This window comes from Ambystoma mexicanum, chromosome 8 (genome assembly GCF_040938575.1).
Source record: "Ambystoma mexicanum isolate Mex_15411 chromosome 8, UKY_AmexF1_1, whole genome shotgun sequence".
Lineage (NCBI taxonomy): Eukaryota > Metazoa > Chordata > Amphibia > Caudata > Ambystomatidae > Ambystoma > Ambystoma mexicanum.
In genome coordinates, this window is record NC_090929.1 from 1,130,430,848 (window position 1) to 1,130,457,530 (window position 26,683).

The 26,683-nt window shown below is 44.8% G+C and overlaps 1 protein-coding gene across 3 annotated transcripts in view; it reads left to right on the forward strand.

Annotated features, from left to right (window-relative positions):
• The window catches only part of FRMPD2 (FERM and PDZ domain containing 2), an 878,187-nt gene that overhangs the window by 315,236 nt on the left and 536,268 nt on the right, over positions 1 to 26,683 (forward strand). Inside the window, exons 7-8 of one of the 3 annotated variants that reach the window (XM_069611181.1) lie at positions 18,710 to 18,757; positions 21,951 to 22,111. In XM_069611181.1, the coding sequence (XP_069467282.1) occupies positions 18,710 to 18,757; positions 21,951 to 22,111 (209 nt within the window). The remainder of the gene's footprint in view (positions 1 to 18,709; positions 18,758 to 21,950; positions 22,112 to 26,683) is intronic. The other 2 variants (XM_069611182.1, XM_069611183.1) reach the window with 2 other exon arrangements.

Consider the following 26,683-nt stretch of genomic DNA (forward strand, 5'->3'; position numbering starts at 1 on the left):
ATAAGCTCCATGAAATAATGAATCTACATGTATACAACATCTCAAACCACAAAATAGACACACCAGTGAGTCACCACTTCACACAGGATTGGCACGCACTGCATATATGTAAGCGATGGAATTGAAGGGTGGCCCTCAAATACCACACACAGGTTTAAACATACATATAGGATTTATGACATACTATGACCAACTTTAAGCCCAGGGGCTATCAATGTAACCACATAATCAGTGTCAGATGGCACCAGTCAGTACCTCTTCTCACCAACAGCTGTGGGAGTCTACCATTCAGAAACCCTAATGGGGGTAGATACAAGACACTGATAATGGCAGTCTTGGGAGTCTAAGCTCAAATGGTTGGCACCCATTCCCGAGCATGTGGCACACTAAGGTAACAGTGGAATTTGCAACATTCAAACATGGGCAACATATTTTGTACTTGGCACAATCTGTGCAAGACAGTAAACCATTTTCAAGCATGAGGTACATTGAGGTAACATGTATTAGTCACATTGTATGTAGCCAGTAAGCTTAAGGAACTGTGTTAAAGTATCAGTGTGGTCTTGAAACTGCATAGTGGCTGCTGCACACATGCTTACCGCTGACTTTGCGCTTTTGCATGTGCTTTGTTGCCACGTGCCATTTTTAAATTTGATAGGGCATTGATGTTTTTGCAAATGACTGTGTGGGTGGGTTTGCCAGGGAAATGCTTTATTTTGAAAAACGGAATGTTGGCTGCAACAATTACATTTTAAGCATACCGGGTAAAATTGTTGGACTCCATGTGGGGTAGATGCAAAGCAACATACCTTGCTATCAAATTTTGTGTTTTTGAATCCTTAATTTTCATGTTTTTCTTGGATAATATGGTTACTTTTTTTACCTATTTTTTTGGTTGCAGGTGTCTAATTTTGTTAATTATGAGCATTGTGCAGCAGTTGTTTTTTCAATAATGCATACCATCTCAAAGTATTTTTATTAAGAAGTTTTCTCTCCCAGGACTGCATCCCATGCTTACGTTTGCTTCACTCAACAAAGTTTAAAGTGAACATTCTTTTTGTCTGTGGGAAAGAAATGTGAAGTGTGAGTTTTTGTTTTGCTTATTTGTAAGAGCCACCATTTTATGAAAGTCTATGGGACGTCCAAAGCTAATGCATTGTACCATCTCAGCATAATATTTTCAGTTACTCTAGTCTATCAATATTCTTTATTTCGGTGATCCTGCACCATAAAAGCAGCACATTATACATCGTTCATAATTTCAACCACATACAAAGTAAAGAAAATTAAAAGCCATCAAAATAAAACCTTTTTATTAAACAAATAATTACCTCAAAAAGGAACATCATATTCAAAACATGCATTATCAAATCAATGGGCCTCATTACAGGTCACCCGGTATGGAAATAACAGTGGCGGTAAACCCGCCGCCACCGTTGTTTCCATACCGGGTGATCTCGAGTCCTGCAGGCGGAGGTGTCATTCCCGCCAGGTCAGACCTGTTTAACACCACCCGCCTGCAGGCGGACGTGGAAACACCGGCACCATCACGAGATGGTGCCGGTGTTTCCACTTCCCCATTCCCATTGAGTCCTATGGGACTATGAGAATGGGGATTTACCGAATTCCACCTCCGGAATTCCCAGGTCACCGGGGTCGTAATGCCCCGGTAATTCTGGGAATCACGGAGGCGGAATGGTAATACGAGTCCAGAGGTAACCTGCCGGAATTTCAGGCACGGTTACTGCCAGACTCGTAATGAGGCCGCATATTTATTTATTAGAATTTATAGACCGCACAGCAGCCCTAAGGCAACGTGGCGCTGTTACAAAGTAGAAACTTGCTGGTTACAAAGAAAGGTGAGGAGCATAGTGGTTAAATGCCATGGCTTAGCTTAGTGGTTACAGGGTAGCTTCGCTGTGGTTACAAGACATAGTAAAAATGGTATTTACAATGGCACAGAGGATATTGGATGCAAGTTTAGTAACAACATAGGAAGCTGGGAGTGCAAGCAGAGTTAGATGAACAGCATAGTTTTGAGTGTTTTGCGAAAGATCATGAGAGAAGTTTCTGCTTTAAGCTCGCTGGAGAGACAGTCCAAAGTTTAGGAGCCATGTGGGGGAAGCCTAGACCTCTGGCGTTGGCTCTTTTGATATGTGGGACTTGTAGTTGGTTGGCATGTTGACTTCTTTTATGGCGGGTAGTGCTGACTCTGTTGATGGTGTCAGTTAGGTAGGCTGGAGCAGTGCTACTCATGCATTTTTGCGTGATGGTTAGGATTTTGAATTGGACTCGCTCTTTAACAGGTAGCCAGTGAGCAGCTCGCCTGACTTGAGTGATGTGTTCTCTTTTGGGAATGCTGATGGCTGCTTGCAGAGCATTGTTTTGCACTATTTAGAGCCTGTTGAGATTGTTGGCTCAGGTGCCTGCAAGGATGGCATTGCAGTAGTCCAGTTTAGCACCAATAGTGGCGCGGGCGATGGAGAGACAGATTTGGGGGGATAGAAAAGGTTTGATGATGGCATTAATGAGTTTGGTGGTGTGGGCTGATGCAGAAGCAATGGCGCTGACCTGTCGTGTCATGGAGAGGGTTGAGTCTAAGTAGACTCCAAGGGTTTCCACAGAGGTGGAGACATGGATGATGGTGTTATCAATAGTGAAGTTGTCATATTTTTTGTTGAGTTTGGGTAGGATTTCTTTGGGACCCAAGAGAATGATCTCTGTTTTATCTCCATTAAGGCAGAGACCATTTATTGCCATCCAAGTTTGTATGGTAGTGTAGATTTGGAGGAGGTCTGCTGCGTCTTGGTCGTAGTCCCCAGAGAGGGGGAGCAGTACTTGTGTGTCGTCGCATTGTTGGTGTAAGCTATGCCTAACGAGTCAAGTAGGTCAAACAGTGGCTTGGTAAACAAGTTGTAGAGGGTGGGGGCCGTGCAGGATCCTTGTGGAACACCGCATTGGATGGTGTTGGTGGCAGCACTGGCCTGGTCGGAGTAAACCTTCATGGCTCTACCTTCCAGGAAGGAGGTTATCCATGAGGTTGCTTCTGTAGAGAAAGGTGGGAGGTCAGAATGTTGTGATCTACAAGATCAAACGTGACTGAGAGATCTAAGAGAAGCAGTAGGGCTGGTTTGTCCTTGTACATGATGTTAGTGATTTGGGTTTTGAGATCTAGTAAGGCGGTTTCTGTGCCGTGACCTTTCCTGAAGCCAGATTGTCTATTACTCAGGATAGCGTTGGTTTCCAAGTAGTGTTGGATTTGGGTATGGTTAGCTTTGTCAAGGATTTTGAGGAGGAAGGGGACTGTGGTGATGGGACGGTAGTTGTTGGGGCATGAGGGATCAAGGGAGGGTTTCTTTATGAGAGGGCGAACCCATGCTTCTTTAAGGCTTTGAGGTACAATGCCTGAGGAAAAGGAAGTGTTAATGCAGCGATGATAGGTGTTAGGAGTGTCAGTGCACTATTTGATGATAGTGGGAGGGCATATGTCACCTTTGCAAGTGGAGTGTTTGATATGTTGGAGGATGTTGAGGACTTCCTTTTCTGAGACGTCCCTGAATGAGAAGAGTGTGGGGTTGGGAAGGGAGAGGGGGAGTTGGAGGGGTATTGGTTGTCCTGGTTGGGTAAGGCTTTGCGTTTTGAAAGGATTTTTTCTTGAAGAAGTTTGATTTTGTTGAGGAGCGCTGATTGGATGCTCGTGCACCAGGCTTCATCTTTTGATATTTCGTCAGATTTGGTGGGTGGGGTGATGAAATCTTTGAAGATAGAGAACATTTCTTTGGTTTTGGAGTTGGCATTGATTATTCTTAAGTTAAAGGATTCAGATTTACCTTTAAAGATTGCTTTTTTGTATGTGGTTGAGCAAGTTTTGAATTCTTCCAATGAGGCGGGGTGGGAGATGATTGCCATTTTGTTAGGGCAAGACGTCTGTTGTTTCAAAGGATTGCTAGTTCTTCTGTGAACCAAGAGTTTGTGTGCATGGATATTTTGGCTTTCTTATCTTCTAGCGGTGCTATGGTTTCAATGGCATTGGTAAGAGTAAGGGAATATATGTTGGCGAGAACCGAAGGGTTTTTGGAAAAAGGAGGTTTGAATACAGGAATGTCAAGGAAGGGGAGAAGATTGTCTTTGGTGAGTTTTTTGGAGCTTCTTACTTTGTCTGGAGGGGCGTATGAGAGTACTTTAGTAGCGGGTTTGGTAGGAATAGTAAATTGTACGCAGTGGTGGTCTGTCCATGGGAGGGCTGAGTTCTCGGTAATGGCTCCTGTGCAGTTATGGTCGGCCATCCAATCAATGGAGCAACCTTTGCAGTGGGTGGGTTCTGAGATTTTATGTGTGAATCCTAGGTCATTGAGGTCTTTAGCGAATGAGGCGGCTGATTTGTCCTTAGGGTCATGAAGGCCTAGATTGAGATCTTCGAGCAGGTGGTTTTTTGTGGATCTTTTTAGGTTTTTTCCAAGAATATATAGAAGGGGATTTTGGAAGTCAGGGGCTGTGCCAGGTGGTCTGTAGGTGCTAATGATATTTATAGTACAGTTGGGGGAGAGCGTGAGCTTAGCGTACATAAGGTCTGCATTGTTTTCCCATTGTTGGTTGGAGAGTCTAATGGAGAGGGCTTCTTTGGCGAGGAGAGCTACCGCACCACCTTTGGCGGTCTTGCGGTCCTGTCTGAGGATGGTGGAGCCGGCCGGTAGTGCGAGAGAGATGGCTGGACCTGAGGCTTCATGTAGCCAAGTTTCTGTGACAGGTAGTAAATCGAGATCTAGGGAGCTAATGAGGTCATTGATCTCTAGGGCATGTGCTGGGAGAGAATGGGCATTGATCAGTGCACATTTCAGGACGGAGGCGTGTGAAGATTTGTTGATGGTGTGGGAGGGTGATTTAGTGTCAGTGGCGAATGTGTGGTTCGGTGAGGTGGGCAGGGGGGTTGGGCTTAATGGGGGTGTGAGCTGGTAGGTGTGATAGTGGGAATCAGTAGAATGTGGGTTGATGTGACAGGGGTGCGGGAGGTGAGTCTGAGATTCCTGAGGTTGGTGGGGAGTAGGATGTGGGTGTGTGTGCTGGGATCCAAGTGAGCCCTGAGCCTGGTCAGTCTGTTAGTTAAGATGGGAGGAACAGATTTGGTTTGGAATCGGCTGTGAAGTGAGTCTAGCGAGTAGGTTGGCCAAGATTGGAGCAGTGGAGTTGGCGGAATAATGAGTGAGTGAGTATAGGGAATGGTGTGGATGAGCCACAGTGAGGCTAGGAGTAGTGTTTGCGTGAGGAGGAAGAACGGAAAGGTGGTGGGAGGTGGAGTTTGCAATGAGTGTGAGAGATCTGTGGTGTGGCTAGGGTGGTGATACATTTGTGAAAGGATGGCGTGCAGTTCATGTAATTGCATTTAGTGAAGTGTCTCTATGCGTTATGCAAGTAGGTACAGTATGTGTCTGATAGGAGCAGTAGGGATCAGTTGTGGGCAATACTGAGCAGCAATGATCAAATGTAGGCACAGGGGGCAGCAGTATTCGGAAATGTAATAGGCTGTAAAAAGAGCAATATTAAAATGAAATCCGTAAAATCCAGTTTAGTGGTTTCTATCGGGGATGGCTAGCCTAATACAAGTTATTACTCTATGCAAATTAGGTTTTTGTTTAAGGTTCATAAGATAAGTAAAGGCTATCTTGAAATTTCTTATGCCCTTATCCATAATGAATGGTAATACCCACCATCTCCTAAATCTTTGTGTAGCTGGCAGAATAGACGAAGGTGCAAAATGTCGTCCCTATGTCCTAATGTGCTCGAGCAAGGACCAGATTGATACTCAGTTGGTCTCCATTTCACCAAATTGGATCTTAAAAGGAGCATTCCCAACAATGCTGTTGTGCATATACATGTATCTGTTTCTCTAATAAGTAAACACAAGTACGTAATAGAGGGAGGATAGCTCTGTGGCAGTGCACAGGTCTTGGAAGCAAGACCAGGCTGAGTAACACAGGTTCGAATCCTGGATCCATGCTTGAAACCGATATCGGAATTAAGCACGTTATAAATATCCTGCACTTGCATGATCCGATGTACAAGGCCTAATACGATCGTGCCCAACTTCCCTTGTTGCGCCTTGAGACACATGTGTATAGGCGCATATTAAATGACCAATAAAAAAATAGAGTTCTCTACCTCTATATTTGACCAAACTTGGATTTTGTGGTTGTAACAATGGAGTAACACCGTGTTAAACCTTTTACTACACGTTCACTCTGAGCAACAGTTGTTGAAGCGGTAGGCAAAACCCAGACCTTGAGACAGAGTGTTTAATTAAATAATTGTACCAGTTAAGCATGTGCACATGGATGATACCTACCTAAGGCTCATGGGTAAATCTCACCTGTTGCTAAAGGCATGATCTTTAAAAGGAAGATGCCCCTTACAATGTTCTTGAGAAGGCTGTAAAAAAAAGTAATCTTCCTTAAACATAATTTCTTAACTGATGAATATTTACTTGGTTCTACACATTTGTATATAGAAGGGGCATGAACTGCAGTGATAGTTTTTAGAAAGTGCATCAGTAGATCAGGAGCAATTCAACAGAAATCAACTGACATTGTTTTCTACAACATGCAGTTGTCACTAGTCGAATAATTTCTTAACTAGCTGAGCTGCAATAAAACTCCCCCTGTTTCATGTGTAAAAAACAATCAGATAGGCTTTGTAAACTCTGGTCCTGCATATGATATTACGATGAGGACACCACAAATGTATGCACTCTGGTCCTGTGCATGGCTTACACATGCAGATATCATGACTTTGTGTTCGCTGGTCCTGTATGTTGCCAACAAATGTGGTTACCACATCTATGTGTATTTCTGCCCAGTCCTTGCAAAAGACATCCAGATCCTATCCATGGCATACTGTGACAAAGACCTGCACTAGACACTGGGTGATGGCGCTTGGATGTCTTTGGGGGCCAGTAGTCAACACTTGCTTCATGATGCAGGCCTTAGAGGCAGCATACGGAGGATCATCCATGCTCCCCAGCCCATCCTCAGACTTAGATCCAAAAACCTTGGCAACATCTGGCCATCCTGGCCTACCTGCCCTGGGAAGCTATTAAAGTAGAAGAACGATTCCCCACAAGATAGTTTGCCTAAAGGAAGATAGTCTTAGGAGGATAGCTCAGGGGCAACGTGCTCGCTTTGGAAGCAAGACGACGCGCAGCCATTCAAGTTCGATCCCTAGGTCCACGCTCAGAAACGTCTGGGTATTAAGCACTTTATAAATAACCAATTATACAAAAAAGATCATCAGACAGGGTCACAAGTCTACCTCAACAGTTAGCAGCAGGAACCTGTGTTGAACTACACCGCTACTCCAGAAGGGTTGAATGTATTTTACAGATCCCTGAATCAATTGTCTGCTTTAGTACGACAGTGAACCACCCCTAACTCAGTAGTTTGTAAGACTCATATATGTTGTGAACTGTTTAATGTTAGTCTTAACCATGAAGCTCACCAGACAAAGAGAACGCTCTGGCAGAAATGTAGAAGGAAATTGCTTTAAATACTGTCAAAAACAGTGCATGTGACAAGCATCAGAGATTTGGTGCCTTGGCCACAGCAGCACACACTCCCACTCGTGCAGTTGTCGGCAAAGTCTGGGATATGGAAATGGAGGACTGCTTTCGAAAGTGACTGTCAGCAGCTGCCATGCATTTTCTATGACTGCACAAACCCAGACTGCTGGTGTTTATGGGAATCTGTGTGAGGAAGGGAATCACCTCAAGACCCACTACCAGTGGCGTAACACAAAATGTGGGGCCCCCCCTGCGAGCCATGCTGAGGGGGCCCCCCCAACTCGGCAACAAATCACGGGTCGCGCCACACTCTGGACCGGCCTAGATTGTCACGCTTGCGCAATATACACAAACGTGCTGCTGAAGGGGTATGCCACACACTGCACTAGGAGAAAGACATAAATATGTATTTTAATGCAATATACAGCACACTTTCTGAGAAAATTCGACTATAAAGCCACAGTGTTTGCAATTGTTTTGTAGGGTAAGACTGTTCCAATACATGTAAGTCACCAACAGTGCACAGGAACATTAATGCTTTGCTATTAAAAATGCCATGCCACAATGAAAACATGTCCAACTGGCTGCACAATGTAGGCCAGTGTAGACAAGTAATATCATTACAGTAAAGCATGCCAGGCCACATTTAGACATACCTAGACTGGTTGCACCAAAATGCCAGTCAAAGCAATAACACTCATCAAGAAGAGAGCACACATTAAAGCCTGCCTCTCCGCGGCCTCTACCAACACGGCCAAACTCTTTAAAATCTGCAAAGAACTGCTCAATCCTGTTGTGGTCTCTTCCTCTCTTGTTCCCTCGAAGGCCCTCTGTACAGCTATCCGTTAAATCTCAGGACATCCTGTCCTCTATCTCCTCTTCCTCTCCCTCTTCCTCTCCCGGCCCCCTTCGGCCATCTCTACCTCTCCCCCTCCATTTTCTTCTTTGTCTCTGGCAACACCTGACAAGGTTTCTAGACAAGCCCGATCTATGAAAGCGTCGTCTAAACAGGTGCTCCCCTGCTCCACCAAAACCATCAAGGATGATATTGACACCCTTGCTGCAGCCTTGGCCGATTTCTGTAATCACTCTTTAGCCACTGGAAGGTTCACCTCTCCCCTTAAGCACTCCCTTGTGCACCCACTCCTCAAGAAGCTTACCTGCCCGGAAAACTATTGCCCAATCTCCATCATCCCTTTCTTGGGCAAACTCTTGGAAAAGCTTGCCATCTCCCAGCTTACTCTCTACACTGAACATGTTGGTTAGCTCCATGACAAGCAGTCTGGCTTCAGAGCTGCCAGAGGCATTGAAACTGCTCTCCTGAACACCGGTGAAGATCTGCTCTCTAACCTTGATTCCAGCATTCCTTCTATCCTCACCCTCCTTCTTTCCTCTGCTTTCAACACTGTCAACCAGTGCTTAAAGTGGGCCGGGGCCTGCCGGGGCCAGGCCCCGGCAGTCTCCAAAAAGTCTCCCCTGCCGGGGCCCCCCGATCCCACCAAGCCAGGGCGGGTGCATCTCCCGCCACAGAGGCGACGGGAGATGAGCCCGCCGGCCTCCCATCAAGAGGTCAGGCATGGCAGAGATGGCAGAGTCAGGCAAGCCTGTGACTGACAGACTTGCCAGCCAGTCACAGCTTGAGCGACGCTGTGACTGGCTGACACTTCTGCCAGTCACAGCTGCCTGCTGCAGTGCTGCCGGAAGAGCACCTTGGAAACTAACTTCCCCTGGCAACCCCTCGCGAGGGTTACCAGAGGAAGTTAGAGTCCCGGGAAGGAAAATAAATGAAAGAAAATGTGATGCGAGCCTCGCACGCATTTTCTTTCATTTATTTTCCTTGTTCCAAACATTCTGCTGTTTAGGGAACAAACAGCAGAAAGTTTGGAAGGGAGAAAATAAATGAAAGAAAATGCGTGCGAGGCTCGCACGCATTTTCTTTCATTTATTTTCCTTGTTCCAAACATTTTGCTGTTTGTTCCCTCGCATGCGAGGAGGATCCGATCACATGAATTTTCTTCCATTTATTTTCCCACTGCACCATTTGTTGCACCGAAGTCAGCAGTATCCTCATGGTGGCTCTGTGAACCAGCCTGGTGCGCCCTGATATTCAGTTGTCTTTGGTCCTCTGGACTATCTTGGTTGTGTGAAGCAACATGGGCATTATGTTGGGTAGTTTTCCTTTGCCTAGCACAAATATGAAGCATTCTCCTGACCCTTGATGATCATTTTCTTTCATTTATGTTCCCCTGATTTTTATTCCTGGTGCTAATTACTACATTTGGCATGCCATACCGGATTTGATACCGGATTTGTTTCACACAATGCTGGCCCTTAACACCCTGATCTTTATTCCTGGTGCTAATTACTGCATGTCCATGAGCCGACATTCCACTTTCACAATATCCATTCCAATGTACAATCTATTCCAATGTACAAAGCACCTTTCGTTTTTGACTCATGGTTGGGACTTTGCTGTATTCTAATTTCATAACAAAATGGGAGAGGGGCTTCAATCGGGTGTTGACAAATCCTACCCTTGTTACTTGAGTGTGGGCCAATACACCAGATAAGGTCTTGGCCCTGGGCTATAACATCCCACTATGGCATTAGAATACTGCCTTTGTCACTGCCTAACTTTTCAATATTCCTGAAAATTCTAATTGTCACAAGTGGTTTGCAGTGTATTTAACTGTTGCAAATGAGCATTTTAAAATGCCACCTGGCAAATAAACTTTTTTTTTCTTTTTCTTTTGCAATGTTTTCTTTTGCAATGTGACTCACTAGCAATGTGCCCTTATTGCCAATTTTTGTTCTATAAAAAATGCATGGGCACAGCATAAGTGGCAGGCATGGGTAGCATAAAATCTGGTTCACAAATAAGATAAGCTATGTTCAGTGCAGTAAACCACATAAATAAATAATCACCTTGAGCTTTGATTTGTTATACTTAAGCCATGTAGCAAGCAGTCTGCTACACAATATGTACTTAGTAATGTAGGCCCGAGCAGTTTTACCATGTCGCATTTAGGCCCCGCCCACCAATTAGGCCATGCCCATCACGTCTTAGGCCACGCCCCCAAATGAGGGCCCCCCCTCAGTTTCTTACCCCACTTAAAGCACTGCCGTCAACAACGCCATCCTGATCAATCGACTCTGTGAGAACCTGGGCATCACAGACCAGGCCCTGGAGTGACTGACTTCCTTCCTCTTGGATTGCCCCCGCCCTCCCAGGTCCAAACTGGTCCCAATCTCTCTGCCACCTCTCTCTACCTGTGACGTTCCCCAGGGCTCTATACTGTCACCCTGGTTTTTCAACCTCCACTTGGCCGCTTTGGCCCACCTGATCTCTACCTTCTCCTCAAACTTTCAGTGTTATGTGGATGACTCAGCTTTCCTTCAGGCTCCCCTCAGCCTCCTCTCTCGCTCATTCCTGACAGTCTATCCGCGATTCAGGATTGGTGCGCCTCCAACGATCTCTGCCTTTATGCCAGTAAAACGGAGATCCTTCTCATTGGGACCCTGGCACCAGCTTTCCCTCTCTCACTCTGGCCGTCCGCCTTGGGCCCTCTTCCTTCACCTTCCTGCGAGGCAAAAAACCTTGGTGTCATCTTCTTTGCCACTCTCTCTTTCTCTCCTCATATCTCGGATGTCACCAAGAAGTTCCACTACAATTTGCACCTCCTCAAAGGGACTCTTACCTTTCTCATTTTCCACCAGAAGCTCACTGTCTCCAGAGCCCTGGTTCTCTTTAGGCTGGACTGCTACAATAGCCTCTTTCTCATTCTGCCTTCCTCTACTCTCCGTCATCTGCAACTAATCCAGAACAAAACTGCAAGACTTATCATTGGCCTCAAGCCCAGGGATCATATCTCTCCAGCCCTGAAATCTCTCCACTGACTCCCGGTGGCTGCAAAGATCAAGTTCAAGACCCTTTGCATTGTCCACAAGTCTTTAGGGGGTAAGGGCCGGCACTACATCCAACGCTCTCTTCCAAAATACCTTCCTTCTCGAGCCCTTCGCTCAGCTACCTCCAACTCTCTAAGGGTTAGATGCTTCTCCAGGCAGATAGTGGGGGGTAGATCTCTCTCCTCTGCTGGTGCCTCCCTCTGGAATGGCCTCCCTGCCCCTTCAAACTTGAGCCAGACCATCTGAAGTTTCGGAAGCAGCTCAAAACTTTCCTTTTCTCCTCTGCTTTCTCTCTCTTCCTCCCCTGCTGACCTACCTGTCTGCTGCTTTTCTGACCAGTTGCTTGCATACCCTCAGAGTCTGTTTGAGTCCAGGCTCTTTCTTGATCGGTCCCCCTTACACTGTCTCCGTGCCTATCATGCAGTTAGGGGCTGTAACTGTAACCCTGCAGCCCCTTGTTCTCCTTGCACTACCCATAGCTGTGCTGCCCTGGCTGCACTTACTCAGAGCATCGCAGCCCTGTTTTCCCCTCCCCTCTCCCTTGCACTTCCCCCCTTCTTTTCTCTTGCACCTCTCTTTCTCACAATTCACAAGGCCTAGTGAGATCGTTTGTCTTGTCCTCCCTCTATCTTCCCTCCCTTGTCTTGTCACGCATAGAAACACTTGTGTACAGGCGCTTTATAAATTACTTTTATCATATAATTTTATCACAAAGGCCCAGAAAAATATACAATGCCGCAGTAAGAAATGGCTAGACTGGCAGGACCCAAATGCCAATCTAGCCAGGTAATTACACTTAGCAGGACTGATTTATCAGAAATTCCCAGTTAAAAGAAAGTCATACCAAACTGAGGAATGACTAGACTGGCTGCACCAAAATGCCTCTCTAGCCACTAATACCACATATCATGCCTGCTTAGCCTGGACATGGACAACCATTATGATTTATTGCACAATCCCGCCCCCCGCCACACATCCCCTCTCTCTCCCACCCCTCACCCCAACCTCCTAAATCAGCTCATTGGCCAAGAATTACCTCCACGTCCCTCTTCCTTGTCCCAGAGCTTACGTATGAGGCTCCTTGCCTCATAGGTAAGTACTGGGATGAGGAGGAGTGGGACTAGGGGTAATGAAGATCACAGGTAGCTAAGTCAGGCATTACCTCCATGTGCCTCTACCTCATCCCAGTACTTGTTTAGGAGGCAGCATATACAAGTACTGCCTTATACATAAGTACTGGGACAAGGAAGAATAGGGCTAGGAGTAATCAAGGCATTAAACACAAGTAGTGGCACAACACCATTGAGTTGACTGGGCTTCAGCACTCCCGACCCCCTGACATTTTGGGCTATGTTGACTCAACCTGGCTGATCTTTAGAGCAGTTGCCAGACAGAACGGGACACAGATGTTAAACAGTACCTGGGTTTTACTGTTAATAAGGGCCAAGCAATTACCAACCTAAAGCATTTCACTGTTTGTACCTGCATTCAAATGCCACATTTTTTAGTCAATTGAAATCGCGATGTGGGTCTAGTACTTGCGTGCAAGGGGAGTGATTGGAAGGGTAGAAAGGGAATAGGAGACTTAAAGGAGAGAGTTAACTGCTTGTAACATTGAAGCTGCACTAGAATAGTCTCATTAAAACGCGTAAAGAAGTTAGATGCCCCCACACAAATAAGTTTGCCCCTCCCCACCACCCGTAAAGTTAGCGTCTCTCCAAACATTTGAAGGGTTAGCCCCCCGAAATGCAGGTTTTGTTGTGCCCCTGTACACAAGCACACACACCATTCACCATATACACACCCAGCCATCCATACATTTAAGTGTGCACTCTTTCACCATACATGCACACCCAGGCAGCCATCCATACATTTAAGTGTGCACCCTTTCACTGTACACGCACACACGCACACCCAGCGACCCATACATTTGTGTGCACCCTTTCACCATACACTCACACAGGCAGCCACCTATACATTTAAGTGTGCACCCTTTCACCATACACTCACACACGCACACGTCATGGGGTTGAGGGGAGCCCTATTACTTCAAAAAGAAATTGGGGCTCATTACGGGTCTGGCAGTAACCGTGCCGGCGGGTTGCCACCAGCCCTGTAAAAAATTACCAGCGCCTGACTTCCCGGTGCCACCGGGCTCTTCCAAGTCCAGCGGCTGGGAATTCAGGCACCGGTAATTTCGGTAATCCCCATTCCCGTGGAGTCCCATGGGGACACGCAAGCACCGGCACCGTTGGTAACGGTGCCGGTGCTTCTGTGACGGGTCTGCCTACCATGGCCGCTGTGGCCGGCAGGGTCAGTCCTGTCGGGCACAGCGGTCCCAGCAGGAAGACCTGTAATATGCAGGTCTGGAAACAACGGTGCCGGTAAGCTTACCAGAACCGTTGTTTCCGGGCCGGTATGGTCACAATGAGCCCCATTGTTTCTTTTTGAAGTCACTGTAACTTCATTAAGAAATTATTCAGTTAAGGAGCTAACCATAACAGAAATAATTTCTTTATGAAGGCAGAGTGACTTCAAAAATAAACTATTTATTTTTGAAGTCATAGGGCTCCCCACCACCCCATGACATGCAGCCCTCCAGCCTAGGGTCTTCCTTGTCATGGGTTCGGGGAAGCCCTCAACCTTCAAAAAGAAAGTTTCTTTTTGTAGTCACTCTGCCTTCATAAAGAAATTATTTCTGTTGCAGAAATTATTTCTTTATTAATTCAGAGTGAATTCAAAACGAAACTTATTTTTTTTTGGAGAAAAAATAAATATTTTAAATTTTTTTTTTCAAGTGTGGCCTCCTCCCAGGACATGTGCTGGCGGGGCCCTGTTACGCTAGTGCCCACTACAAATAAAGAAGAATTTAATTTCAGAACCTGCAAAATGCCAGTAATGCAGATCGAAGATGGTGGTCCAAGTCGAAGTAGACACAGGTTGCTGAGCCACACATGGGCTGCCAAGTTGCTGCAGCTGGGAACTTGATATTTCTCTGGTGAGCAAGCTAATCACAGCAGTCACCCCTTGTGTATGGACAGGTGAAGTCATTCAGACAATCAGGACACCTGCAGGTAGTCACATTATTGTATAAACAGCAGGGTGAAACAGAGAAACATGTGGGAGTCAGGAGATGGAACCATGAAATTATGGACAGAGCGTTGAGAAGGCAAGGTTCAAAGAAGAGGTGGAGGTGGTGCAGAGGCGCAGAAAGGAGCAGGAGAAGGGTGCCTCAGAAAAGAAGAAAGGTAAGGATTTGAAAGATGCAGAGAAGCAGAAAGTAGGAGAGAAAATCAGAGAAGGAGGGGGGAGAGCTGGTTCGGGGGGCAAGAGGACCAGAAAGGAGTAAGAGCAAGGGGAACATCAAAGAAGGAGAAAGTAACAGATGTGAAAGTGCTGAAGAGGAGCAGTAAGGAGGTAGAAAGGATAACTTCAGAAAAAGATTCATGATTTGTAGGGAAGGAGGCGGAGGAGAATAATGAGGAGGAGGCAAAGGAGAATATGGATAAAAAGTGAGAAGGGAGGGAAGAAGAACAGTGGAATTGCAAAAGGGAGAATGAGGAGAAGATAAGAGAAGGAAAAGAGGGGTAGAATAGGAGCAAATTATAGTATGGAAATTCTTTGAGGAGGAGAAAGGAGCAGGAGGGTAGAAAGGTGGTGAAGGCCAGAGAAGAGGAATGTACAAGTGATAAGGAGGAGGGGGCAGCAAATAAGAGAGGCTTCGAGTTGTCTGGTCAAAACCCATGCTACTGGTGAGGCTCTTAGCTTGGTGGAGGAGCAACACCACCCAAAGAGGTGCCTCATAGCCTACCAAGAGTTAAGCCTGACAACCCCAGGGCCCAGTACAGTCCTTCAAATAATCTTAAAGTGTCTAATGCCTGGTCGGCACCTAGAAGACTCAAGGCACTAGGGGTGGTGGGTATAGTTTGACTGAGAATATGTGTGACATATTGACAAAATCTATAAAAGCTGAGCAAGTAACTTGAAATGCCAAGGAAGACATGTGTCGTAATTTAAAACAACAAAGATTGGGAGTGCCATTTGTATTCCACAAGGAAGCGGGCGTATTAGGTAGAAAGGTCAGACTGGAGGCTACTGTCCTCCTAGTGAAGCCTGATTTGTTTATGTTCTGATGATTTCCCACCAAGAGACCTCTGTGAAACCTAATCCTTTATTTTTCTGTTAGTACAAGAAACACCCTTGAAGCATAAAATTAGGCTTAAAGGGTGCCTGTCGATGTCTGGGCATGCCAATAAACATGCAGACACCATAGCTGTTTGTAGTTCTGGTCCTGTGCATAGCATACACATGTATCAACCACAGCTTTATGCATTTCTGCCTAGTCTACAGATGAGGGTACCACACCTGTTTGTACTCTGGTCCTGTAAGTGGGATACACAAATGGATAACATGACTGTGTATACTACCGTTTATGGCATTTCCATGCTGATATCTCTGGTGTGTGTACTTTGGTCCGGTCCTTTGCATACACATGAAGATAACAATGTTGTGTCCCCTCCGGTCCTGTTGATTGGTATGGCATACACATATAGATGCCAGAACTGGGTGGTCCTGTTCATGACATACACATGATACCATGACTATGTATTCTGTATTGTGTAGAATATACACTTGTGGATACCACAACTGTGTGTACTGGGAAGAATCCTACGGATCCCTCACTGAAACCCTACCTAAGGTCTCCTCATAGGTGGACTGGGAAAAGCAGATGCTGCCTGATCCGAACCTTGGGGGTGGTGTACTTTGGGAGGATCACCAGGTAGGAGACAGGGCTCAGGGTGGTTAGGAGATCCCATCGGATGAGACATGTTATTTGTCCTTTGAAAGGAAGCACCTTACTGGATTGCCAAAATTGACTTATTGTCATTATAATGTCCCTGACCCTCATATAAGATCTGTCACCTGGCGTACAAGCTCTGTTAAATCTGAGCAAGCCATAGTCACAGAACAATCTTTCAAGATATCTCAGGATAAACACCCTGCTACTCCCAAAGGTATCATGTAAAAGGGTCTAGAGAAAATGCCTTAAATCTAATGTCTTCCTATGCAACAACCAATCCCAACAGTCCATCTTTTAATGAGTTTAAGGGAAATAAATCTACCCTTAAACGTAACTCAATTGTTAAAAGAGACAACTTTGTTGAAAGGAACTCCAAGTCCCATAATCCCATAAGTACTGGGACGAGGTAAAGAGCTGAAGGGGCATGCAATTAGGCCTAACAGCCCATACCTGAAGGATCCTGGGAGGCATAAAAGGTCCCCTCAGTTGCAGGCAACTGGAAGGAGCTGTAACTGTGACTGGAATGCAAGCTGTAGCAATAGTAGCAGAAGGAAGAAGGCACAAGGCTGGCAAACCAAGCAGAAGTGGGAGAACAAGAGGGACGCCAGAACGTGGAGCAGCAGTTTCCACCTGCTTGTTCTGAGAGGGCCATGTTCCCCCAAACGCTGAAGTGCAGAGGATGCGCAGTGGAAGTTTTGCAGGAGAGTTGTCTTTCCCCATGTGAGCCTGATGGCTGTGGTTGCCGTGCAGTAATCATGCTGGAGACCGATGCGAGGAGCAGTTGTCCAGCTGTGGGTCTCAGGAGTGAGAGGGGCTCCATAAACGTGTGGCGGACTGGAGACACGTTCACAGAGAAAGCGTGTGGGTCCCCAAGAAGCCAGAAGCAGTAGAGGTTGTGGCAGAAGTCGGGGAAGCAGTACGACTCGCAGAACAAGTGTTAAAGAAGTCGGTGAGTGAAGTACGCTATTCTAATACCTTTCTCGAGCATTGCCAGCAACAATATCCATTTCCCTATTCTGTATGGTTTAAAGGGAGTGGAAGTTGCTCATTGAGCCTGAAGTACCTGAAAAATGGAAATGTAGCATTCACACATAATATGAAATTCTTTTCACTCACGTAGAAAGCAGATGCTATCTGCTGCTTAAATCCATTGTTCGACCTTTAAAAGACTGTTATTGTCTGAAGGAGTGGTCGCGTGTCACTAATTAAGAAGAGTGAACATTGTGAAGGCCATTACCGAATACCTAACCTTGATCACATAATTGTTGAAAGCTTTAACTTGTGAAAACTATATCAAGGAATGGTCGCCTGTGCCTTATTGTGATTCCTAAAGGAGGACTGAACTCTATCCTTCACTTTCACACAGGAATACAATTCAGTACCAACCTTTAAACTTTCAAAACTACATTAAGAAGTGGTCGCGTGTGCCAAATTATGATTCCTAAAGACAGACTGAACTCTATTCTGTACTATAACACTGTATAACTTTTGTATATAAGAAGTCAATGTGTAAATACTATTGAAGAACACAAGCATTGCCAAAGCCAAGAGTCTCCCAATATTAACAGTGAAATCAGCTTTTCTCAGAGTTAAAAGCAATTTAGCTGTTACTGTGAAGTTAATAACAGTTCAGTTGGCCTGAGATACAAGTGTGCAAGTTACCTGAAGCCAAGAGAGTGGCACCAAGGCTTCTGGGTAATTAATTGTGCTGATAACTGGCAGACAGGTGCAGGTAAAGTTGGGAAATGGAAACCGGCTGCTTGTGAAGACTATTTTGAAGTTGACACAACCTGTAGTGCCAGAGACTGTGGAAGACAGAGAGAAGTGAGTCTTAAAGGCAAACCTAGGTTGTTATTGTTGCAGACAGATAAGACAGGCAAATAAGCTGCACCTTTTGAAGAGAGTTATTCAGAGAAAGAGTGTCTTGCCTACTTGAAGGTGTTGACGTATTTTAAAGTATATCTTGTCAAAGCCTGTCTAGAGGTACAAATCACTAAAGCTGTGGTAGTAGTCCAAAGTACTGAAGCTATGGTGGTATATCTGTTTGTCAGTAGATGCAACATTGTAGTAGTCTAAACAAAGTGGAGTACTGTGAGACAAAGGTGACTTTTCTCATAGGGAATCAAGTAGAAGTGAAGTTGTTGAAGTGGAAGCAGCAGCACCGAGAAGTCATCCTGACAAATATACCATTGTGAATTCTAAGACTATAACTAAAGAAATACTAACTGTTAACCAAGAACTGTGTATCACTGACAGTTGTGGATATTGCATTTCTTTTGAACTGTGGCAAGTCTTCTTGAAGAGGTGACAATGCATTGTGGCTTGGATTACTATTGGTGCTATTTGGTGGAAGTGGAAAGTGAATATTTCACCCAGGAGAAGAGATTTGCTATCATTGGAACTGATTTGAGACATTTCTTTCGTCATTTCTTTCTTTGGTTGAACATTGGCAGAACTAACCTTGAATCCTCGGGATGGGAAATTATCCACGACATTAGAAGGTTAGTCAGAAACTGTGAATGTTGTTCATGGTGTGTTGTATTGCAATATATTTTCTGTGTGTATTTGTTGCTTAGTGTTAGGGCCAGTTGTTCTGTGTTAGTGTTCCCCTTAGCTTTGGTTAGGCATGGAAATCCTCAGCAGAGTATGGGTAGTGAAACATTTTTTGATCATATTTCTTTTGAGAATAAAATGGCATGTTTTGATAAATCATTAAACAGTGACCACCTCACATTACTGGCCCCTCACAGTACTCGTTTTTACCTATGTTGCATACATGCAGAGACCACAGCTGTTTAACTGTAGTCTTACACACATTCAAACGTTGTTCCACTCTTGGCAATTGACAACATTGTTTCTTTTATTGAAGCTGGGTCTGCACCACTGGAGCCATGGCAACCAGCCACTTTCAGCAGACCAAAGGGAACCCAGCTGCATCCCTGAGAGATAATCGCTGATACTTTCATGCGAGGGCACCAGCAGGGCACTGGGCTGGTTCTTTATTACCATCTCACGGCTGCCAATGCAGGCAAAACAGAACATGCACACATTCTAAAGGGGTTTAGTGGAGCATTGCAGTTTGAACCTGCAGGTGACATATGAAAAATGTAAGGGACCAGCACAAACTGTTCAACTAGAATAGTTTTTGGCTCATCCAAACAGGCCTTCATTCAATAGCATCTTGCTAAAAATGGCTTTGTTGACTCACTTAGAAGGAAAATATTCGATTAATGAAAAGATTAATGCTCCTTAAATTACACAGCGAGAAAGCTGTATCTGGGATTCATAACATACACACTCAGAGCTCATCCTAAATGCAGCTCCTTAGGCTAAGAAGGAGACTGAGAAGAAGTAGTGCACTCTTTAAAATCATCAGAAATGTCCTACCAGGGTCCATAATACATCTGTGCTCCTGGCCGTCTCTCGCACACCCCTCTCAAGCTTAGCAGACTGCATGTACACTGAGCTAACCGATCTTTATAGTACCGTTACAATGCATGCTCTCAGAGCACTCACTGAGAATATATTTCTTAACTCTGCATGGCACAAATAGCTATATTGTTCAAGAACATACTTTAAAACCTTTCAAAACATTGCACTCTGATCAATCCTTCCAAAGGTCCTAATAGCAGGACTAAGGGATCCACAATAAACATATTATATGCGACCCATCAGAATGTGTGCTTTCTGAGGACTCCACAGAAGCACAGCCGATAAGAGGCTCAACAGCTGCATGCACTCAGAACCCTGCTTAGGGAGGTCATAATAATCTTGGCAGAACAATAGAACATGTGCACAAGAACTGTTCCTCTAAAAAGGGCCTCCTAGTCACATTAGCACCCTGCGACGCTGCATCGACCAACCGGGATGTGGGGAACGCAGACATCACCCGACAGGAGGAGCATGCTCTCCCAGTGTTTGATTGCCACAGTGTACCACAGTGCATTGTTCTCTGCACCTCCAATTACCATGTCACTCTCCCCCACTGTGCTCCCAATTACCCCTTCCCTCCAACTACCACAACTCCCCTCTCTATCCCCCTGTGCCCTGGTCTAACATCCACCTCTCCCCATCCTCTTTCCTCACCCTGCCCATTTCACAGCTATTTCCTCTTCCCAGACGAGCGCACTAAGTGCGATGTCATACACCAACACATTCTCTTCAGCTTTTTAGTTTTGGCTATCAGTGCCACTTATTAGCTGAAACTATTGCATAGCTAGGGAGAAATGGCATATGAGGAAGCACACCAAGTTTGTAGGCATTGTTTGGTTATTTACCCACATATTGGGCTTCATCACGAGTTGGCAGGTAGCCCTTAAATGCGGCAGAAACGCCCAACTCGTGGTGAGGCCCATTGACTGCCCGTGGTCATGCTAATCCCTATGGACATTGCCACACACTTCCTGCCCCTCCCCGTCCAAAACACATCCTCTTGGGATCTCTTTGAGCTAGATTTATCATGCCTTACCATCAAACGTTTTGCTCGAAGTGCCTACCATTGTTTTTTTAAAGCAGTCCTCTGGGGGTTAATTATTTAATTGGAGCTGTACATGTGCTACTGGTGTAATAAAAATGTCTTAACTAGGTCTGCCTTCAGCCACCTGTTTTATAAGCAATATGTGTGTCCTTCACTGAAGTCCTGTTAAAAACAAGTATTGGCAAAGCCAACAACTTTGGCTGGTCTGTACATATTAGACATTTGCCAGGCGCTGCTATTATATGCCCAGGTACTCTCACCATTTTGCGGCTGCTACTATCAATGACCAGTTAATCTCACTATAGACCCCACTATAGCAGTGCCTGGTAAATGCCTTTCCTATGCCTAAACAAAAGCCAAAACTGTTGGCATTCTCAATGCTTGTTTTTAATACTATTGAGACAGTTACCCAGCACGGAGGAGCGCTAATGGTGATAATTCTGTTCCACGCAGGCTGTACTGTCATGATAATAGCATGCCGCCCATTGCTAATACCCTTGCTTCACTCAGGCCATTTCCTAGGGACAGTGGGCCATTACCAGATGGTACAGCCCACCTGGAATGCGATTATTGCCACAGTAGATCATGTACTTTCTCAGTATTACCTCAGATTGCGTTGAGAGCATTCCAACATGACTCGGCCAGACCTCTGCATTTTTGAGAGTCCGTAGCTAGAAAATGTCTACATGGTCATTTCCTTAGGTTTATGGCTTTTTAGGGCTTAGCAACCCAGGGGTCTCTGGCCTCAGAGGCATTGACATGCTTTGAGGTGGATTGCCCAAGGATATTTTGCATGTACTCAGAAGAATGTAGCAGTGCAGATATTGTCTCATTGAGTTAGGTGGCGGATGCTGAATGACCCCTTTGAACGAGGGCTCTTTATCCATGTCCCAGACTTAGCGGACACCTGCAAGAGCAGGATCATGTGCTGCTAGGGCCAAGGCCCCAGGTCTCTGCTGTTTGTAACATGCATTGTTTCCCACAGCAGGTTTCTTATGCATTGGATCAGGTGTATTTCTGCCAGAGAGTTCTCTTTGTTTGGTGAGGCTCATGATTAGGACATTAAACCCTTCATGACATACATGTGAGCCTGTATACTTTAAGGTGCACTGTGTTAGGCTGCTCTTTACGCTTGGATGAGAACATGAACACCCCACCCTTTCATTACCTAGTTTCTGCCATGGTTATAACTGCAATATAAACTTCATTCATTTTAGCAGAAGCACCTCTGCCTCGAACATCCTGGAAGTCACACGCCAGTGTTTCAGCACATAGCAGCTACGTCGGCTCAAACTCCACCGTATCAGCATCTTGTGAGTCCAAAGGCCACTCATCACCTGCCAACTCAGTCAGAAGTTTGCCACAGCGAAGAAAAAAGGTATTGATGTACACACATTCACACAGCTCGTAGAACATTATTGTTTTGTCTCCATATTGTCTCTATATCACACACTGTACTACTGCACACTGGCTAAGGCGCCTTTCTTCAATTTTTTCATGGACGATTTGATCACCTGGGGCTTCCCCATTTACTAGGTCTTAGAACTATGAAACACCCTAGGAATTCCCCAAAAAATATTAGGAAACTTTGTTCTGTCACCATTGGTAGCATATATCATCTCACTATCCCTCGCGATGAAAGGAAATGTTATAACACAGTGTGAGTCTTGTAGAGGATCACAGAGGGGTACGGCCAGCTGTGCATAAGAATGCAGATGTGTAGCAACATCCAAATGGAAACATTAAGAGTCTGTTGTGTGTCCAATCAAAAGGTTGCAGCAGCTACCACTAGTCGATCTAAGGAGAGCGCCTGAGGAACATGGCTACAAGTGTTCCCACATGGATAGGATACGTCCCTAATCCACATATAAATGACGTAGGGTCTCATTACGAGTTTGGTGTGTAAGCGATATTCAATCAACACTACAGCTAAGTCAATGCCTAGTCTGGGATGCTGAGGAAAACCCTTATTGATGTATTTTTATGTCCAGTTCAGTACTCTGGATGACAACCCTTGTATAACACCCCCCTCTTAGAATCCCCCTGACCCCACTGAGCCAAGAAGTAGGTTTGTTTTGCAAATTAAAAGGTTTATTTGAAAAATTAAACAATATATATGTATCACACTTTTATAACAAATTAATATCTGATAGTACACTTAGACATATGATGTGGATCCACAATGGGTAATGTTACAGTGGTACACTTGATTACTTAGGAGTAGTATAGAATATGAGGTAGCTGAAATGCTTTATGGTTTCAAGGAAATGCAAGGTGGAATAAATGCAGTACAGAAAATAAACTGATATGGTTTCACAAGAGATAATATGTTCACTTTTCCCCTGGTGGCAATTCATCCCCCCTATATGCAATGCAAGGAGATGGAAGTAACACACACAGTCTTCAGGAATACAATCAAGTACAATACAGAATTCAGTTCCCCCCCAGCAAGCTTAGAGGAAACAGGTAGAAGTTTGAAACACAGGCCCAAAATGCTTTTAAATGTGATGGCAATGGATGGGAAAATGTGCTAACTGATTTTAATTCCCTCTAGAGATTCAGGGTGAGTGAGAGATGCTTGTTGGTATTAGTTCAGGCTCACTTTAGCAATGCTCTATGAGTTATTACCAGGTTGCAAACGGATTTTTAACAAAGGAAAGAATGGAGCTGCTATTTTGGCAAGTGGAGATATTGAGCAAAATCGCAAATCGCGGTAAATTTCACAAGTGCGTAGATCGCGATTGCGGTAAAAGTATAAGGAAGTCGGTTCTAGGCTTGTTGGAAAGCCTAGAATCAAGGCTTTAAAATGAAAGTTAAATTTCGTTCCTAGCCCAAACGGTTCCAGAGATACGGACGATTTAATAAAGATAGATTTTCAGATTTTAAAGTAAAACTCAAAATGACAGGTGACAGCTTGCAGCTGCAGAATTGACAGGTGAGAGTTGTGCAGCTTTAAAAATGACAGATGACACGATTTCCAGGAGGCAGTTCTACCTAGGTTAAAATAGCGTGAATTAGATTATTTTAACTAAGAGATTGGTTCTGCACAGTTCTGCTAGGTACTCACAATATAAATTTGAACTAGGCCTTGTCACGGATCTGGTCAACACGTCCGGCGGCGGTTCTGTCTGCTCGGCGGGTCAATCAGGCACCGGTTCTGCTCACAGCGATCCGGATCTCTGGTTCTGCACACAGCGGTCTGGGTCAGCTCTGCTCTGCTGGTCTAGTCTCTCTGGATACAGCGGCCTCTGGTTCTGGATACTGCTCTGCTTTCCGGTCCGGATCAAGTGGATTCTGGATGTAACACTGCTTTCTGGGTACTGGCAAAAGTTCTTGGCAAAAGAATTCAGACAGCTCGCCCGGCTGTGGAATAGTTTGCAAATGATTTTAAGGATGCTGAGGCCTGCTGAGAAGAGTTCTCAGTTTGTGGGTTTAGGCCCTTGCTTTAAGTTCTGAAGTAAATTTCTGGTCTCTGAAGATTGATGGATGTGAAGTCTGGAGTCTCCCGGCAGAGCGTCCCGCACAAAATGGAATTGAATCTCTCTACCTGCCCCTCTCTACTTGTCATTGGCCCAATTCTCCCCTCTCCCATGATTGGGGGAAGGAAATGGATTGTCATCATGATGAGGTCTGTTTATGGGTCAGAGGATCCTCCCCTGGTCAATTTGCCCACAAATCTATATTTGATTCAAATACATATTTCCCAGATACACAATTTGTTGAAATGACATGTACACATTATATATTCCTTATGGTCCATGCTTGTCCGCCTCTGATCTTCCTGGGGGCTTGCATTCAAAAATTACAGCATTTTGCGCTTTTTGACTGGTTTACCAATATCAGACATTTACCAAAAATTACACACATGTGCGCAAGGAGTATGGACATTAATTGATGAAGTGTCAGATTTTTAACATGCAGACATTTGGAGTAAGACCCTATTTTCCGCTAGCAACCCCCCAGCATACACCACAGGGTCCTAACACCTCTTAAAACGTGCACAGAAAAATCACAAGAATAATGTTATTACTTATATAATTCTGACAAGTCCGTACTATGAATTATCCATCTTTTTTAAAATTATGCTCTGGCCCAGATGGGTGTGGTTTAGGTTCCAAAGCACATGGGGGAAGCTTCTGCCTGCCCCCGCCTCCAGCTTGGGTGGCTCCCCGAAGTACTTCTCCTCCCACTTCTCCCAAGAGGAAGCCACTTTACGGCCCCCCCAATATAACATTTGCCTGAGTCCATTGTTCAGTTTCCTGCAGTCCCCAGGTAATTCAATCAGAGAGGTGTCAACTCCTTTTGGTGGGGAAGCAGGATGCAGCTAGGCCTGGGAAGAGTGGCTGAGCAGGTTTCTCCTGTCGGGGGGAGTTGTCAGGCAGAATTCAGCTAAATGTCACTTTAGTTCCCAGTTTAAATCAAACTTACAATTTTTATATATACATTAAATAATTACTTCCTTCAAGTCATTTCAGAATATAGTTTTACATTGTGTCCACCTCTTAGCAAGTCTTTCCTTGGCCTGGTTTGAGTTCCTCTGTTCTGTTTTACACGAAAGTCTGGTGATTTTAAAACGCCAGCTTTCTGATAGTGGTGAGTACCGGTATTGCAACCATTTTTGGGATTAAGAAAATGAATTCCCCACAGTTCTGAGTTGCTTTTTGGCAATCAGCATTGCCATTCCCAATGGTTTCAGGCTACTTTGTGTGTAGCCCAATGGTGGTTTTAGGCAGTGCCCTCCTGTGCTCACAACATAGGCAAAAATGGGTAGCAGCCTATTCTTCATGTTTTCCCTGTGCACTCTCTGGGGAGTTCTGGCCATCATGTTGTTTTCCATGCCAGTACTGCACAGTTTTATGGTAGGGCTTGGATGCATGGGTAAAAACATCCCACAGGTGATATTGCTGGCATAGGCCGTATTTGCTAAATACCACCTGTTTTAGTAACCACCACATTACAGCTACTGATGTATTTGCATCAGGCAGTATTCAAGGGGAATACCACTGGCGCTAAAAATACCATCTCTTTATAAGGTGGTATTCTGCCTTCAAAGTCCTCCAATTTGTACCCCAACTAAATGGTTGGACTTTTGGGAAGGCTTTTTCCTGTACAGGAGGGAGGCTCAAGTGCTTCCAATCCATACAGGAAAAAACCTTTTGAGTGGGGACATTGCCAGGGGTGAAAAAGTGGACATCTACAATGCCCAAACTCACACCACCCTTCCCCTGAAATTCATCAAAGAGTCAGGTTTGACAGTTTTGCTTGTTAAATAAATGTACAATATTAGTATACACTATAGGTGTACACTATTAATTTCCACCATCAAATTTTCTTTTTTTTTTATAGATAGAAGAAAGATAAAGCAAGTGGAATTTCTGTAATAACATAATTTAGAGGTTTTTCAGGAATACCCCTGAGGAAGGCTCGGTTAGCCTATAGGGGAACAGGGCAATGCCTGAACCAAAAACGCAAAATGCTAGTGTGGATCCATTTTATTGGTCAAAGTGGGCCACTTTTTTTGCCAATGTGGGCCAGTCTGATACATTACTTCACTATGCGCCTAGTAGTTTTGACAATTAATGCTGAATTAATATTCTTTAATTTGCACAATTTGCATCACATTTTATCAAAAAAAACCCCCCTTGGGTACTATTCAAACAATCTGTCACAAAAGGAATGAATTGCCATTTTCAATTGTGGGCAACTTTTTCATTGGTGCCCGACACACTTTCATGCCCCAGTCTGACCCAGCCCTGAGGGTAGTGTTTACCTTCAAATAAAACCACCCAACTCATGGTAGTGCCATAATAAGGTGTATATCACATGTGTGTTGCCTGCATAACCAGTTAAACAATTTCCGTTGCAGTTGAAACTATCCTGCTGGCCACACAATTGAGTAGTGAATTGAAATAACAAATATATACAACATAAACTCTTACTAAGGTAATAC